Source organism: Xiphophorus couchianus, chromosome 23, assembly GCF_001444195.1.
Source record: "Xiphophorus couchianus chromosome 23, X_couchianus-1.0, whole genome shotgun sequence".
Taxonomy (NCBI): Eukaryota; Metazoa; Chordata; class Actinopteri; order Cyprinodontiformes; family Poeciliidae; genus Xiphophorus; species Xiphophorus couchianus.
In genome coordinates, this window is record NC_040250.1 from 6,662,205 (window position 1) to 6,681,221 (window position 19,017).

Consider the following 19,017-nt stretch of genomic DNA (forward strand, 5'->3'; position numbering starts at 1 on the left):
CCATGGTCACGCAGGGAATGAAAGGGCATATTTTCGTCCCAAAAGAGAAGAGGGAGTTTATCAGTTATCCAAAAAAAGTTGTGGATAGTTCCTTTTACTTTCATTTTGTTGTTATTTGTTTTCTTTACTCTTATTAAAGTTAAAGGTCGCGTCGTCTGCCAGTCTGAAGCAGCCAGGGCCTGAAAACTATGGTGGGTAAAGGTCACCCCATCTGTTGATGTCCTTTGGCTGTCACCGTGTTTCCCACACTGAGAAGGACACGAGTCAATCAGCTGACTGAGTCCACGTAAAACCTGTCACAGCTCTTAAGGCAGGTCATTTTATCAAATAATTTAACGTTTCCAATGCATATTTTCTTCTTTCCTCAGGTAGAGTAAGAGTAGCACTACTTCAACATATTTTAACTCAAGTAAAAGTAAAAAGTAGCCATCCATGAAATTATTCAGTTATAAAAAAAGTATTGGGTGAAAAAGCTACTCAAGTACTCAACACACCAATAATTTAATATTTAAGAAATGCATCATCAGATGGACCAAAATATGTGGAAATTTTGGTATGTTAAATACCAAAATGAAAATAATCAATATAAACTGCATAAATGCTAAATAACAAAATTAGGCAAAAGAGACATTTTTCCAAATCAATTTCTTTCAAAATGAAGTTTATGAAACTTTAACAAAAACATCAGGTGTGTTTCATAATCATGTTGGTCTTGATTGTGAATGAATGAATCTTTTGTTACAACTCTAAATGAAACTTAGACATTAAAAAAATATATACATGTATTAAGCATTCCAGTCACTTTAAAGGAAACTTAGAGCCCTTCTTGGAAAAATAATATTAAATGTGATTTTAATGAGGTTAAATGCTACTGAAATCCAAACAACTAACTAGCAGGCTTGCAGAATGAATATATGTTATGACGGCTTGCCATATACAGGATGTAGTACACTATGTTGCCCATAAATACTACAAGGTGGAGGACAAACTGCAAACAGAACATACTGGACTCTACCATAAATAGTTTAATGTACAAAGTTATTATTACCAAAATACATTTGGTGTAGATGTACACAGTTATCTTCATGTAGCAGTTTCTCATAAAGAATCATGTTTAGTAAAAAAATGTTGAAATAAAATGTGAATTTGGAAGGTCGACCGTTGATAAAATAATGGAATAAAACATTGCTTTGTGTCATACAGTACATTGAAATTGTAGAAGAATTTAAAAAGTTTGCTTAAAAACAAAGCAACTGTTAAGACATTAAACTCATTTTTTGTTTTTTAAAAAGTCAGCTTTTGGATGCAGTTCTATCTTTTCGGGGTACACATAAAAAAATAAACACTTAGGTTTTGTTAAAAGTAAACATTTTTTAATGTTTGATTCCTTCAGTAACAATTTGTGTCAGCAGATAAAAGCCTGCTTCTGTTGAAGGATGAAAACGTTGCATTCATTTGATTCTTTACAATCATAACGCTCAGATTCAATCATCAGAGTTAGTCTACTTCCTCAGAACAGACTGAAGCACAGTGTGAAGTTAATGCAGCAAAAACTGCAACAGGAGCCAAAATAAATATTCAACAACAAAGGCACAGGTTTTTACATAAAGCAGTCATAAATTGCTCACAATTTATGCTTAATACTGTCAGATAAAAATGATATAACTCTGAAATAGTCCTCGTATTAGTCTCTTGGAGGGTCTAGTGAATGTTTTTGATTTTTCCTCCATTTTTTTGTCCTCGGGACGCATTTCCAGCTTCACCAGCGGTTCCCAAAAGACGACTCCCTTGACCCAAAGTTCCTGTTTTTCCAGTAGCGCCTGACCTCCTCCAGCTCGTACGGCCCGAGGCTCTGGTCGACCCCCGGCGTGGGCTGGTAGCTCAGAGGTGAGACGATGTAGCCGTTGCGGTAGAGGCACACCTGCTTGCACATCTCGCAGCAGGTGAACAGAAGACCAAAATAAGGAACAATCTGTGAGGGAACAACAGAGTTTTGATCTGATTAGTGTTAAAACAACTGGAAATTTGACCTAAATTACCCCAAATGTGCGCTTTTAAGTCTTATTGATTGTTTCTCTTGAACTTAAAGGGGTCTTGTTTTAAATTAGATCATCATGTGTGAGACAATGTTCAGCGCTGAAGATATTTGCAGCTGAAATTGGAGACTGGAGCATGCTGTTCCACTTTGTTCTCCTGCAGTGGACACTCTGCGTCACTCCTGCCTTTGCACAGATCATGCGTTACAAATCTTTCCGTTGGCACGTGGGAGCTATTTGTTACACAGAAATCAGTTTTCTAACCAAATGAATCTATGACACAATCAAGCATAGAGACACCTTTATCATGTTGGCCGTTAGTCCGTTCCACAGTGACAGAACGCCTTTGTTTCTAACAATCTGCATGAAGCAGTCCATCGTTCCACTGAAGTGGACATCAACACCACCAAAATGGGGAAGACGAGAACTCTGTGCCTGAGAAAATAATGAAAAAGAAATAAAATATGAGTGAATTGGCAGAAAAATGTAAAATTCCAATAAGTTAAAACGTCAAGATTGTTTTTTAAATATCTCTGTTGTCATTTTCAAGTATGAAATGTAAACATGTTTTGAAGAATGTGTAGAAAACAGATTTATTTTTGCAGTTTGTGTGTATCTTTACACCTCAAAGTGGGATATTCCCCATTTTATAAGCAGGATATATTGCAAAAATATTTTAGATTAAACATACAGGACATTCTCCAAAGTGTATTGGTTGGAAAAGTTTTGTTATTTTGTATTTATTATTGTATGTATTGATTTTAGTTTTTAACATAGAAGGATTTTTACAGGTTTCTATTTTTGTTTGTCTAATAACATTATCGTAAAATATTGAATCAGATGTTTTAATCAGTTACTTTGTACTGAAGTAGCTTTTTTCCAAATTATTTTTACTCTTATTTGAGTTATTTCCTGTTTACTTTTACTCGAATAAAATATGTTGAAGTAAAGCTACTTTTACTTAAGTATTATTTAGGATGTTCTACCTGCCTCTTCCATTGTAATTAGCATAAACCTGGAAACCTGAACCAGGAGACAAATATTACAAATCACACATACACCTTTCTAAAAAGAAGTGGGCCAAGAACAGAGCCTTGTGGTGCACCTTTATTAAATTTTTCTGTTTTCCACTTTACTGTGCATGATGATTTAAAAACAAATATCCCCAGATCCAGTCTTATTTTTATCCATTTTCACTTATCTTAGACATTTTAATTATTGTGACTGAGTTAGTAGATTTTTTTTCTTTAATGAATTTTTGTCACTCAGGATTTGGGTCACTTTGTTCAAACAGCGTGTTTTCCTTCAGTTCCTGTTCTTAAGGAGTAACTAAGAGAAACCGGCTCATGTGTTTATACCCCAGGAAAACAGGAAGTCAAAATTAAAATTAATTTAAAAAAAGCTACAGTTACCTTTATTTAGCTGAAAAATATCTAAATATTGAAAAATAAGTCAAACTAAAAAATCTCTAAAGTAGATATTTTACCCCCAAATGAATAAATGCACTTAAATAAAATATTAGATTTTTCTAAATCTAATATTTAAGTTGCCACTATACAAATAAACTAAACTGAAGCACCTTTTTCAATTTGAAATTATGGCAATACAATAAAATTATTTAAATATTTTAAAGCACCAAAGGAGAAACAAACAAACAAAAAAACAAACTACCAGCAACTAAAGAAATCTGGACATTTACGTTTAGGAGGAAGTTCCTCTGGAATATTTCCTCTGGAAAATGTTTCTCTGCTAAGATTGCTTGAATTGTGTTTGTTTGTTGTTAAAACATCTTCAGTGTAGTAAAACAAGCCGGTGTAAAAATGTTTTGGGTAAAGCTAAGAAAGGCGAGATGTCATCAATCAGATGTAAAGAGGAGTAAATGTTGCCACAAAACTTGAGTTGTTTTCTCTTTATTTAACCACAGACTGAACCTCACGTGTATCCTGTAAAGTTTTAAACCTCTAGAACAAATTTGTAAGGACAAAAAAGTTTAAAAACTCTCCAGAGAAAGCTCCTGTATCGCCTTTTGTAGGCTGCAGACGTCATTTCAACTCCAACAGGCTTCCTCCCCTCTGACTCTGCTGGACTTCCAGATATTTAACTTCCTGAGCCGCCATTAGCGCCCTCAGCGTCTCCGAGTTCACGTAGGTTCTGTCGTACATCCAGCCGGCCATCATGTGGGCGTTACGGCTGCTGAGGTCACATGTGGGCGTCTTAAAATTTGTAGTTGACACATAAACTCATTAAGAAGAAGAAGTTAAACTGTACAGCGCTCATCTTATATCATTACCCTGTCCATCTGGAAACATCTTTTTAATCTTTTCTCTGCAGTGGGTTAACGTTTAACCGTACGCTTCTCATTAAATGGAAGCATTTCAATAAAAACTGTATAATAAAGTGCCGTAGGTTGCATTATCTGGAAATGCACAGCCCTCAGAGCTGCTGCTATCTGACAGTCTATCTTTAGAGAACTTATCTATAGCCTGATGGACCTGAGGCACATTCACATTCCCAGCTGCTGTTAAACCTTGTGGCAGCTAATAATAGGCAGACGAAACCCGGATGAAGTGCCCAGTCCTTTGCAGAACGATTGTTCCATGAGGAACAATGAGGACCATGAGGATTTTGTCCATCCTAATAAACCCAGAAAGGTCTGAAATGCAAATTAAAGATTATTAAACACGCAGAACCAATTTCACATAAAATACATTTACTAATACTTATTTAATAGGCATGTTTTTAAGCAGGGATTTATTTTTCTGTCCAGTAAAGGTCCTCGTTCAGTTAGTTTATGGTCTCTATAAGGCGTTGCATTCAGTGAATAACTTGGACACGACATTACTGCCCCCTTCTGGTGAAACTGTGGCAGGAAAGCCGCTTCTCAGGATCCTGTTCAACAAGTTGAAGCAGGATAAAATCTGATCTAATCTACCCATATTTATATTTTTCTGTGCAGCTGAACGCACTTTTGTATTAAACCTAAAATGTTAGTTACATTGTACAAACCGGATCACCATTTATCCGGTTTGTAGGGTGGCATATACAGGTAAAAGCCAGTAAATTAGAATATTTTGAAAAACTTGATTTATTTCAGTAATTGCATTCAAAAGGTGTAACTTGTACATTATATTTATTCATTGCACACAGACTGATGCATTCAAATGTTTATTTCATTTAATTTTGATGATTTGAAGTGGCAACAAATGAAAATCCAAAATTCCGTGTGTCACAAAATTAGAATATTGTGTAAGGGTTAAATTTTGAAGACACCTGGTACCACAAACTAATCAGCTGATTAACTCAAAACACCTGCAAAGGGCTTTAAATGGTCTCTCAGTCCAGTTCTGAAGCCTACACAAACATGGGGAAGACTTCAGATTTGACAGCTGTCCAAAAGGCGACCATGGACACATTGCACAAGGAGGGAAAGACACAAAAGGTTATTGCTGAAGAGGCTGGCTGTTCTCAGAGCTCTGTGTCCAAACACATTAATAGAGAGGCAAAGGGAAGGAAAAACTGTGGTCAGAAAAAGTGTACAAGCGATTGGGATCACCGCGCCCTAGTCAAGATTGTGAAAAAAAAACCATTCAAAAATGTGGGGGAGATTCACAAGGAGTGGACAGCTGCTGGAGTCAGTGCTTCAAGATCCACCACCAAGAGACGCTTGAAAGACATGGGTTTCAACTGCCGCATACCTCGTGTCAAGCCACTGTTGACCAAGAAACAGCGCGAAAAGCGTCTCACCTGGGCTAAGGAAAAAAAAGAGCTGGACTGCTGCTGAGTGGTCCAAAGTCATGTTTTCTGACGAAAGCAAATTTTGCATTTCCTTTGGAAATCGAGGTCCCAGAGTCTGGAGGAAGACAGGAGAGGCACAGGATCCACGTTGCCTGAAGTCTAGTGTAAAGTTTCCACCATCAGTGATGGTTTGGGGTGCCATGTCATCTGCTGGTGTCGGTCCATTCTGTTTCCTGAGATCCAGGGTCAACGCAGCCGTCTACCAGCAAGTTTTAGAGCACTTCATGCTTCCTGCTGCTGACCTGCTCTATGGAGATGGAGATTTCAGGTTCCAACAGGACTTGGCGCCTGCACACAGCGCAAAATCTACCCGTGCCTGGTTTATGGACCATGGTATTTCTGTTCTAAATTGGCCAGCCAACTCCCCTGACCTTAGCCCCATAGAAAATGCCAGACCCAAAAACGCAGAAGAGTTGAAGGCCACTATCAGAGCAACCTGGGCTCTCATAACACCTGAGCAGTGCCAGAAACTCCATGCCACGCCGCATTAATGCAGTAATTGAGGCAAAAGGAGCTCCAACCAAGTATTGAGTATTGTACATGCTCATATTTTTCATTTTCATACTTTTCAGTTGGCCAACATTTCTAAAAAATCCCTTTTTTGTATTAGCCTTAAGTAATATTCTAATTTTGTGACACACGGAATTTTGGATTTTCATTTGTTGCCACTTCAAATCATCAAAATTAAATGAAATAAACATTTGAATGCATCAGTCTGTGTGCAATGAATAAATATAATGTACAAGTTACACCTTTTGAATGCAATTACTGTAATAAATCAAGTTTTTCAAAATATTCTAATTTACTGGCTTTTACTTGTATTATATCCAGTAAGTAAACAGATTTTTAAAAAGTGTATTGCTTGATCGGTGTATTGGCTGCTTGCTTTAGAGCAGTCAGACATTTTTAGAGGATTTTACACCAATAATATATAAAGAAATTGACGAATTTGTTGGTATCCTTCCACTATAAATGTAACCCCCGCCCCCCAAAAAACAACAAAGAATGAAATAACGTGATAAACTAACAAAAGTTTAAATGAATCTCTTGTTGCTTAGTGCATATTTAACAAAAGTCGCACTTTTCTTTTGAATATTTTCTGATTTAGTTGAAAATTTCATGTAATTAAATAAACAAAAACAGCATGAAGAGAAACAAGGTCATTTAGAAAACTTTGTGGCAACAACATTTGCATCAAATGAAGAATCTCTGTTCCTCAGAACGAGCGGTTTCCTTCTGCCACAGATGTGTCGATTGGGTTTAAGATCTAACGTCATGGAAAAGTATTAAATTAGATTATAGCACTAAATAATATTTAGCATTATTTAGTGCTTTTAGCAGCGTGTTTTTGTTGTGAGCAGCAGTCTGGCGTTCATAAACGATTTAGCTTCATGGTAGTTTCTTTAAACAGGCTCTTGTGATACTGAAATTATACTGTGAATTTTTTCATCTGCGCACCAAATATTTTTAATTAAACTTATAAACTAGTCATATTTTGTGTGGGAAACTGATATAAATCCAACATTTAAAAAGAGTTTTGCATATTTGTCTTATCAAAATAGAGAAATTCAGTTTGCAAATTCCTTTAGATTCTATTTAATAAATTAGAAAAACTAGTTTCTTTATTTAATGAAGCTTAATAAAAGTAATTAAAAGCAGATCTGGAAAAGTCACCAGATAGATGAAAAAACAGAAGGAAAAATACTTTATTTTGTATTTAACATTTCCCATTTTAAGACGACTTTGCTTGGAATAAATTTTCTCAAAAATAAAAGTAAAAATTCTCCATCCGAACCAATCACCTGCACTGGCGGGACAAATATTTATTGTTTTTATATGGCAAAAGTAATTTGTTTGCTTTTCTCCAATGATAAGTTATTTCTTTATTTTTTTTTTTTTTTTTTTGCAAAGCCTAATTTTAAAATTCTCTCAAAACATAACGTTTAATATTTTATTTACTCTGATATTGTTCAATTTCAAATCCACCTCATCACAATCAGTTTCCAGAAAATAATATTGGAGTTTTATATGTTCCTTTTCATGTGTAAATTTATACGACTTTCTTCTCCTTTAACCCATTTTGACACATTTTTCTCAGGAACCATTATTTCTGTTCGCAGGATTCATTTTGTGAATTTGTCATTTATATTATTTATTAACAAATTTATAAAAATAACACCAATTTGAGGACAAACACACAAAATTAAATTAGATAAGCTGCTCGTTACCCACCTGCATTTTCCGTTTAACGGTTTCAAAGGGGTATGAGAGCGTTTGAGCCACTCCCACTGCAATGCAGCCGTTAATGAAGTTCTGCAGAGGAGTGAAGCGAAACGACGGCTCCTGCCACAGCTTGTCCAAATTCATGTAAACCGCATAGCATCCGACTGAAAAGGGAACCGCACCTGCAGGCGGAGAAGATGGAGGAAGTGGAAAATAATTCAGTATCGATGTCAGACGCGTGTGTTGAATAAATGCGTGCTTACCCAGAACGGTGAGGGAGAATCCTCTGTAGAGAGCGGGCAGGCCTTCGTTCCTGTAGATCTTTGAGATGGTGTGAGCTGCGCCGATGTAGGTCCGCTGTCTGCAGTTCTGGACGATCAGTCGGGTCTCCGCCACCTCCAGAGGATACGTGAGCAGGGCGGCAGCGACGCCAGCCAGTCCGCCGGCTAATATGGCCCTCCACTGGGAGATAAAGCCCAGCTCATCCATGTGAAGGTGGACGATCCTGCACACAAACAGGCGTCAATAATGAACAGTGATGAATCGATCTTTGAAATAATCTAGTAATTGATTAACTGGAGTATGCAGACTCAAAAAATGGTAATTTGCTGAAAAAGCAATATATTCAGAGCAGTAGTTAAACAAAAGCTGTTAAAAATATATACATTTTGCATTTTTTATTATTTTCATTTGCCTTTTTATGATGTATGTAACATATATCTCTTGTAAAAGAGACAACAAGTCTCAAGAGATTGTTTCTGTATAAATAAAAGATTATATAAAACACCTTTGTCTGTAAATATGTTTTACTCAAAACTCCTCAAGTGGCAGTTTTAGCTTCACATTTATTTTATTGTATTTTAGTAATGTTTACATCTTATTAAAAAAAATTCTCTGTTTATTTGTATCTTTTAATATATTTCTAATGCTCTATGAAAAAGGCTTAAGTGTTTTAGTTTAAAAAATGGTAGAATGTGACAATTCTTTTGTCCAAAGAATCAATTAATTTTAAGGATAACCGATGGCATGATTGATTAAGTCAATAACATTTTTAAAATCTCTTATTTATTTATCTACGTAGATTCTACAAGTGTTGTGGCTCTTATTTAATATATTAAACACTTTCTACATTGGTGTAAAAACTACAACTGTTATTTAAATGTAAAAAAATATATATTATGTGGACGTTTATGCTCAGTATTTTACTTTTCAGGCCGATAACCTGAAACCTTCAGCAGGAAATATGATTGAAATAAAAAAAACAAGAGCTAAAAGAGGAAGGGGGTTCCTTTTCCTGGAACACAGAGTACTGAACAGTTGCTGCTGTCGCTGCTAGACAGGAAAAGGTGAGCACTGAATAACTTATGTTTATAAAACCAGGAATTCAAACATGTGTTATAAAGCACCAGCCGGGTTTATTGCTCCTTGCTGGATTACTGCTCAGCTTAATGCTTTTTTTCTTCCTGTATCCATGCTGTCAGAGATCAGTAGTTTGTTTTGCCCTCTGGTAACCCAGCAGATGTGATTTCAAACCGTTTGCCCTCAGTTCGGTCTCACAGGCAGGAATTCCCCTTTCAGCAAGTTATAGAACCCCCAAACAATTTAAACACGAAACACAGTTTCTTTATTGCAGCTGAATAATTCTGTGATTAATATTTATTTTTGTCAAATATATTTAAAATCGCAGTAATAATAATTATGTTTATGTTCATCTTGCAGAAAAACACTAATTTCACAGTATTTAATTACAGATTTTTAATTAGATTTTACTTCACCGTTAAACAGTTTCAACCATTATTTTTAACTTGTTACTTTTTTTTAAATCAACAGATAATTTACAAGTTGTGTAATAGTTAGCTTATCAATCTACATATTCCTGATGAAAGTTTGAGTCCTAATGTAAACAATTTGTTAAACTCACTGCATTAACTTTATTCAATCTGCAGAAGCTGGTGAAGTTGGAGGCAAAAATATAATATTGTTTTTTGGGGTTTTTTCTTTACATCTCTAAAATTGTTTTATATACTGTATTTCTGCTTCTGGCGAATATATTTTCTATAAAGTACCGATTAAACCTCTTATCATAACCTGCCAGACAAAACTTCGGGCAAACGAAACAGCTTCCTGTTTAAAAATGGACTGAGTAAATGGAGCCTTCTGATTGGCTGGAAACAAGAGGATGCGTCTCGCACGGTCAAAACAGGAAGTATTTCCGTACAGTAAAATAAACGACAAAACAATAACAAAACAGCCTTTTTTTAATTTTAAAACATCACACGTGTTAAAATGCTTCATCCATATTGATAATAGCGTCAATTTGCAAAATCAGTGTGTACTAAAAGTGAAGTAATAGATGAATAATAACACAAGCAGCTATAAAATAAGATATAATTTGCGACAGTTAGTCCCAGTATTATATATTTCCCTACTAAACTTACTTCTTGTATGTGGTGAGGTGAACTGCTGTATATGGAAACAGCCGGAGACAGGAGACCATATTCCCTTTCCAAAATCCTCGAAGTCCCTCATTCTGGTAGATGACCATAAAAGTTTGCAGAAATCCGCCTTTGCCGTGAAAAGTTCCCACCTGACGTTTAATCTTCACGACCTCCAGAGGAGACGTGACGGTTTTGCTGAAGAAACCAGCGAAACCAGAGCAGAGGAAGCTCTGAGAACTGGTCAGCCGGGTGTCGTTTTTCACCGAGACCACCATTATTTCTCTGGTTGTTTAGCCTGAACCCCCTTGTAGGGTCTGAACTCGACCCTGCGGCTGGGTTTCGCTGTTCTTCGAGGTACAACCAGCGACCTGCGTGGATGGGTCACACACATCTAATTTTAAACACCGGGAAGGTGTGTGTGTGTGTGTGTCCTGCGCGGGCCTGTGGTGTTATGTGACAAAAATATTCACGTCACTTTGATTTGATCATGTGGGATAACTCAGTTAAACACTAGAGGGCGCTCCTTGACCTACTTTTAAACAACAAATAAATGGACAGTTTTAAGGATGAACGCAGGAAAATAAATATGGCGGTTCAAAAGTGCAAATGTTCAAAACTGGGTGCAAAAATATTTAGGCTATTTAATAATTACATACACAAACTACAGTTCTGGATGAAAACACATGTATAAAGGAAAAAGGAAATAAGAATATATACATTTCTTGATGAAAACGCATTTATAAGGAGAATAAAATATCTACATTTTTAATAACATGTATAGGGAAAAGGAAACACAAAATACATATATTTCTGCTTTTATTTTTAATTATGCCCAGCTTTGGTCCTCCATACATCAAAAGGTTTTACATTTTACCATCCATAAAATGGATGGTAAAATGTCTGTATGTATGTATATACAGATATACATACATATACAGTATGTATATCTGTATATACATACTGTATCTGCATTTTTTTAAAATCTTTGCAAGGACTGCTCTAAGTTGCTTTTTATATTGACAGCATGTTATATTTTATTTTTATTTTTATTTTGTCTACAATTGCTACTCAGTGGTGGTTGTTGTGTGTCTTGTCTCTATGCTGCTGTAACTGCAAAATAATTTCCCTGCTGGGATGAATAAAGTAATTCTATTCTATTCTATAGGATGCATGTTAGAAGTATTTATTTATTATTAAACTGTTCTGTGTTGCTGTCAGCCTTACCTGTAGAAGTAAAAAGGTGGGGCTTAAACTGCTCTGATCAATTTAATTGATCTGAAGTTAACTTTTTGCCCCAGTCAACCGATCAAATGTTGGGGTTTGAAGAATCACAGTGGCAGCTTGAAATAGTCAACTTCAACCCTGGAACCTGGAAATAGTTTAAATAAACATTTAATTTATTGTTTGAATTTTTATTATAGGGAATTTATATCATATTTAAACATTTATGTATGCATAATACACATAAAAATAATTATAAATACATTTAATTATGAAATTATTATGATTACTAGACACCTTGTAGGATAAGTGGGTATAGACAGTAAATGGAATAATTTACAACTTTATTTTATTCTTCAGTTCTATCAATAAATGTTCAACAATGTCTTCACTAATTTTAACTCCACATTTTAATTTTCTTTAGTCATAGTTTTGACTGAAACATATTTTAATTTTAGTCATAATTTGGAAATCTTTTGTCATTTTAGCTCAAGTCCAGTTTTAGATGCTACATTCAATAAAATGTCATATGTCTTCATGAAGGAATGCATTTTAGGTTTATTTCTTTAAAAAAAAAATTATTTATTTTTTTCATAACCAAGGCCAAGATATTTGTTCTGAGACTTTTCTGTATAATTTAGTGCCATAAAGAAAATGTTCATACTGCATGAAAAATGTAACATTTAGTCACGCTACAACCATAAAGTTTGATTCTGCAGTTTCAAACAACCCAATTTTAAACGTAAACTCTTTAAATATCTGTGGTTGTTTGCAATAATCAATGTTTTTGCTCCAAGACTTTTGTATTTTGTGGAAAAACGCATGAATTTTATGAAGAATGAATTCACAGAAACTTTGTATTTTTCTTTTTATCCCTTATGAGAACATCAGTGCAAACAGATGATAATCTAAAATGAAACTTTATGAATTTCTATCAGAAGTTTAATTTGTTGAGCATAAAGCTGATTTTGACTCTGACTTTTGATTGTTTCTGTGCTGATAATTTCATTTTCAGGTTATTATACCCTCTTGGTTGAGAGAGGTAACTTATTATATAACTTTTATCTTTATTACACCAGCTACCGTATCTGGCTAACACATCCATAAACCTTGAACTTTCACATTTTCCACAAACTTCTATATTTTTATGAGATTGTATGTGATACCACTGAAAATACCACATAACTGTGAAGTAGAAGCAAACTTTTCCAAACATTTTACAAATTAAAAATCTAAAAAGTGTGGTGTGCATTTATATGCAGCCTCTCTGAGTCAACATTTGGTTAATCTGTCTTTTGCTGCAGCATCTAACTGAAATGTTTGCAACATAACTCACGGAAATGTTCAGTTCCTTCCACTAGCTATTACATTTAGTTAAGTCTGGACTTTGACTAGGCCTTTATAACATCTGGATATATTTTGATCAAAAGTTCAAGGTGATTTTTATGGGTGTATCAATAAAAATGGGCGTCTGCAGAAATGCATGGCACACTTTTCAGGTTATTTTCTGTAGAAAACAATGTTTCATTCTCTTCCCACTTAACAACTATGTGTTGCGTGTTTTGGTCTGTCATTTAAAACATCAATAAAACACAGAAGTTTGTGGTTGTAGTGTGGCGAAAGGAGAGTTTCAATTTTAAATACTCTCATTTCCTCTTTCTTTCAAGATCTGCAGTCACGCTGCCATCATAAGTCTGCACCAGACAGATTTGTCGTCATTTAGATTATTTTCTTTACTGTACCGTAAATCACCTCTGGTTGCTGTGAAGTGTATTCGCCACCAGGGACAGGATTTCGTCCCCGTGTTTGTTTTTCTCTTCGTCTCGGCCTGCCAGGGGCTCAACCCGACCTCCTCTCCCCCCTCTGACGGTCTCACCAGATCCACGCGAGGAGCCCACCTACTGTCACTGCCAGGGCCACTTGGCTCCTTCTCAAAGCCCTTTTTCAGGAACAACAGAGTCGAGGAGAGGAAATGACAGCCTGATCACAAGACGCCGCTTGTCCCACTCCCCCTCACTCCGGCTTCTAGGGCTGTCCTGCAAAAACACAAAACATACCAACTATTTATGGTCTAGTTTCTAGTGGAAATACATTAGTACACTTTAAATAAGACAAAACTAACTTACAATGTGACTTGCAGTCCAGTTGCATGTTTCTCGTCCTGTTGCATTTTTTGACTGATGCTACTTATACTCTGGAAAGTACAGGATGATCCTCTCCTGCACCCTAAAAAACTGACCCCACACTAAAATAAAATAAAATAAAACATGCATTTCTGATGTAAACTAGAAAAAGCAGAATGAATCTCCCTTTTTTTTAAAAAAATATAGCCAAGGACACACCCATATCCACACTGCAAAGTGCAAAATATTACCTTTGGTCTAGTTTCTAGTGTAAATATATGAGCACACTTTAAATAAGACAAAATTAACTTACAAGTAACTTTTCAACAAAATGTTGGAGCTTTTTTTTAGGTAAATAATAACTTAATTTAAATAATGGCTATCTCCACTGACAGATTATTTCACTTATAACGCTGGAGAAATGTCTTGTTAAAAGTGAAATAATCTGGCAGTGGAACTAGAACTTAAAAAAAAAATCTATATTAAGTAATTATTTTCTTAAAACAAGCTCAGATTTGTTGCTGAAAATTTACTTGTAAGTTAGTTTTGTCTTATTTAAAGTGCGCTACTATATATTTACACTAGAAACTAAATAAAAAATACTTGGTAATATATTGTGTTTTTTCAGTGTGGCTGCAGGTGTGTCCTGGACTTTGTTAAAAATGTGAGTTTCATTTCTGCTTTTAACCTGAAACGCATGCTTTCTTTTATTGTAGGAGTGTAGGTTTAGCTGGCAGCTGAGGATCATCCTGACTATCGGCTCAGAGTACAAGTTGTGTCAGTCAAAAAAATGCATCATGAAGAGGAAAAAATTTACAATTTGAAGAACCAGCCAAATTATGAATAAAGTGCAATTTATATTCCGGAAAATACAATCAGAAAGCTGTTTGACCTCACTGTCATGTATTGATACTCTGATGTTTTAAAGGGACCTACTATGCAAAATTCATGTTTTGTACTTCCATTTGGGTCTCAGATGGTTCTTAAAACAGGCCAAAAAACACCCAGACAGTTTTTGGCAATAAGGTAATGTTTTTATGTTTGAAAAATGAGCCGTTTCAAAACCCTCCAGAATGTAGCGACACAATTTAGCAGCCACTGCCCCTCACCTAGCAACGCCAGTGAAGCTCCAGCACGTTTGATCAGCTGTTTTTAACTCTATCCGGTGTATAATGGCTACTAGACAAGACAAACGTTTTGGTGTTGACTTACCACCCAGAAACCACTTCCTGCATTTTTGTTGGTTGTACAGAAGGCTCCACTTCTGCTTTTCAAAGATGCACAGTTTCATAATTGTACATTTGTTTGCAGACATTTTCACGTGTGAGTGTAAATGTTTATTTTTTTGCCCGTGGGCAGCAGCAGCTTATTTGGATTTAGATTGAGAAGACTCCCTAAAACAAAATAAGCAGAACTGACCAGACTAAAATCTCATTATCTAAAAATTAAATTGTGCAAAAGAAATGTAATAGACATGTTTTGTTTTGACCACAGACCAATCCTAACCAGTTCAAGGAAGCATAATAGGTCACCTTTAAAGATAAGTGATGAATCTTCTCAATTAATGCTTCAGCAATCAAACAGGACACCTCAGACAATCTGTTGCCAGCCTGTCTCCACTGCTGTCCTTCCACTTCCCCTCATGTAGCCTCTGCCCACCACAGTCGCTGCACTGCCTCCTTCCTGTATTTTAAAGCCCCCGCCTCCCACTGCTTCATGAGGAGAACCAGTGCGGGAGCTGCCTGCATGCCTTTGTCTCTGCAGCAGGCACCTTGCAGCAGTCGCAGGCTGGCTGTGGTTTTGTCATTCTCTGGATGTCATGCGCAAGTCGGCCCTTGATCTCCCACTTTGAAGTGCAGGAACCCGAGAGAACGCGGTCAGCAGAGGGCGCCCAACACTAGGGAACCCGCTGCGGCGGGTCACAATGGAGGTCTGGTGCCAGCCTCACAGACTGCTGCAATAAAATTCTCGCCTTTTTTATCTAAGACTGTCACATCACAGACTTGTGTTGGCAGGGGAGGGGAAAGGGAAGAAAAGGCGGGGGATGGGGAGTCTGCCTGTGTGTGTTGGTCTTTTTTTGTTTTAATGGAGGAGGGGGAGTGTTGGTGAGAAAAGAAAAAAATCAGGGATGAGTACAATTCACTGTCGGGCCACGTTCACACCTCTAAATGTGAGGCTCTGGCCAAACTGGTCCTGGCTCACTTAACAAGACTGAGAGACTTGTTATGCGAAGAGGCCTAATTCAGATTTTGCGATTTATCCAATGATGCAAACTGTGAAAGGCCGTCAGGATTTGTTAGGAATAATAAATGGGACTTAGCGCCTCATTACTGGGAAGCATCTTTATCACGACAGACCTGTAAATACTTTACGAATGCTTTCTGGGGACACTGTTAAAGTATTTTTTTGCATTTTGTCACTATGCAAACACAAACACAAACTTCAACTTATTTAAATTGGCTTTTATGTGACAGAGCAACACAAAGTAGTTCAGAAATGTGAAGGAGAAGGGAAATGACACATGGTTTGAATTTATTTTAGCAAATAAAAATCTGCATTTGGATTCAACCTCCTTTAAAAACTGTAGTAAGAAAGAATGCATTGTGTAATTTATTGCAATTGGTCTGTGAAAGTGAAGAAAGCATCATGAAGACCAAGTCAGGGAGAGAGTTGTGAACAAATTTAGAGCAAAAATGTCTTCAGAAAGAAAAAACAAACCCCTATGAGTTGATTTGAAGTTTTGAGTTGAGACTGAAAACACAACCAGCCTGAACATTCAGCCAGAATTAGATCAAAGCATATTCATGTGTTGTGATGGCCTAGTTAAAGTCTAGGGCTTAAATTCAATTAAACATTTGTTGAACTCTTCTGTTAAAAATTGACAACATTTCACAAACCATTAACCATAAAATTGCACAAATTAGATTTACAAAAATTATTCTGCTTCATGGAAACACGTTGATTTTGAAAAAACTCAAGTTTTTAGATAAAACGTTTTTGCGCTAGGATGAGATGGTTTCTCAGGCGTATTGAAATTTGTGTAAAACTGCAATGAAAACACTTTTCAGATCAAGCCCATTTGTAAACAGCAGCAGCCCGATCATTTGTAAAACTGGCCTCACTGGACAACATGAAAAGTTTAGTTTGTCAATCAAAAGTGTTGAATCCATAACTCTTATGTATGATTGACTATAATTTTCCCAAAACTCTGCATGTGTTCGTAGCAAAGTCCAAAGTTTGTCGCTCCAACGCCTGAATGAGACGTCGACGTCTCCTCTGATGGCTGATGATGCGGCTGAAACGTGAATACATCTCATGTGTTTACATTTACACGACGTTTTACACGAACAAACTTACTGAAGTGTGATTCTAGTTGCATTTCTTATTTAGCAGAAAAACAGCAGTTGTAAAATTGTGTTTTTCAGACTTTGGTAAAATAGAAGCGCACCTACACTCACGATGATAGTTGGACATATGTCAAAAGAATCACAGCTGGAGTTCTGGTTCTGGATATGTGGTTCTGCACAGCATCAAATCAGGGAGGCCTGAATATTAAAACATGCCACACTTTTCAGACTTTAATTAGCAAACATGCCTAAAACCCACTTATCCTCTCTTTTCTACCTCGTGTATATGCACTGCTTATTGCTGCTCAGTTTATCGCTGCAAAAACACAAAATATTACCAAGTATTTTTGGTTTAATTTCTTGTTAAATATTTTAGTACACTTAAAATAAGAAAAACCTAAGTTTCACATAACTCTTCAGCAAGACATAGAGGTTTATTTTAGGTAAACAATTACTTAATGTGGATTAAAAAATAGTACTAGTTCCCCTGGCAGATTATTTAACGTTTAACAAAACATTTTTGTCATGTTAAAAGGGAAATAATCAGCCAATGGAACATTTTTGCAGTGTGGCCTGTTGGTTACACGCTTTTAAGGAATATTTGCAGGAATTTTGAGCATTCCTAAATTGAAAACATCATGCTCTGGATTATTTTTAAAGAGTTTCTGGTGATGGAGAAGTCAGGCATGTCAGAAACTAGGATAAAAATACAGGGCCAACAGTTTGAATGTTAGGTGAAAAAGAAGAGGTGTGAACACATTTCAAAAGCACTTAAAATACTTCAAAATAAGATAAAAAAAATAAAGAGACTTCTGCATTCGGAAACAATTGTGTTTTGTTTTTCTTGTTGAAATGAAATGCAAGCAAATAACCTTTTTATTTATATTATTTCAGCAATTAAGCATTAGCTCTCCCATCAGTACAGATGAGCAGCAGGTCAATTGTGTTTGAGGAGGCAGAGAAAAACTTCTGGCAGCTGCGTCCTTCTTATCTTCCCCTGTACAGTCAATAAATCAATACCAAATCTAAGGAACAGGAAGCCAGATGGCCTCCCTGCAACCTCTCCAGGCCAGGCCGCTCTCAGGGCCTCCTCGGCTACTGTAGCGCCGCTGCATGCACCGCTCCTTTGAAGGCATACACATTCAACAAGCGGCTCAATGAATGACTAAAGGGAACAAATAAGCTGTTACGACTCCGCTCAAATCAGTGTTTGTGTTTCCATCCACATCAAAGGCCGGGCCCCGTTTGATATGCGGCCCCCACACCTTGATCCGAGCTGCGTACAGGTAGAGAGGAGGAGCAGCCCACGGAGGGCGGAGGGGGTCATGCGGCCGCCCCTCTCTCTGCCCTGGCTGGAGGGGATCTGACCCAGACGGAGGGTCTGGTCGCGGTCCCGTTCCCCAGGGAGCTGTTCGTCTTACAGCCACGTTATTAATAGGCTGCACTGCAAAAACACAGAATCTTACCAAGTATTTTTGGTCTTTTCGTAGCACAAATGTCTTAGTACACTTGAAATAAGACAAAACTAACTAAGAAGTAACTTTTCAGCTACATATAGGAGCTTGTTTTGAGTAAATAATTCCTTAATATTGATGAAAAAGTTCTGGCTCCACTTGCAGGTAAAAAGTATTTCAGTAACTGATGAAATTATCAATAATGCTCAGCGGAAATTTGGGTATTTTAAATAACAAAATTAAAATAATTCATATAAATATCATAAAATAATAAAATTAAGCAAAATAATTTTTTTTTCAAAATTAATTCCTTTCAAAAACAAACTTGTGAAACTTTAAACACACTGCAGCTGTGTGTCTGTGTCTGGTGAATTTTTGGT

At 36.4% G+C, this 19,017-nt stretch overlaps 1 protein-coding gene across 3 annotated transcripts; it reads right to left on the reverse strand.

The window, feature by feature from the left end:
* Positions 1 to 1,002: 1,002 nt before the first annotated feature.
* On the reverse strand, positions 1,003 to 13,644 carry slc25a43 (solute carrier family 25 member 43). 3 transcript variants are annotated; one of them, XM_028009576.1, is made up of 7 exons: positions 13,466 to 13,644; positions 11,717 to 11,861; positions 10,493 to 10,860; positions 8,318 to 8,559; positions 8,064 to 8,236; positions 2,337 to 2,471; positions 1,760 to 1,972 (listed from the first exon to the last, which is right to left on the reverse strand). In XM_028009576.1, exons 3-7 carry the CDS (start codon positions 10,765 to 10,767, stop codon positions 1,760 to 1,762), a joined length of 1,038 nt encoding a protein of 345 aa, XP_027865377.1. In that variant the 5' UTR covers positions 10,768 to 10,860; positions 11,717 to 11,861; positions 13,466 to 13,644. The 3 variants fall into 3 exon arrangements, with proteins under 3 accessions (XP_027865379.1, XP_027865377.1, XP_027865378.1); XM_028009577.1 differs by lacking the exon at positions 11,717 to 11,861; XM_028009578.1 differs by lacking the exons at positions 11,717 to 11,861; positions 13,466 to 13,644 and having other exon boundaries at positions 1,003 to 1,972; positions 10,493 to 10,767.
* Positions 13,645 to 19,017: the final 5,373 nt, after the last annotated feature.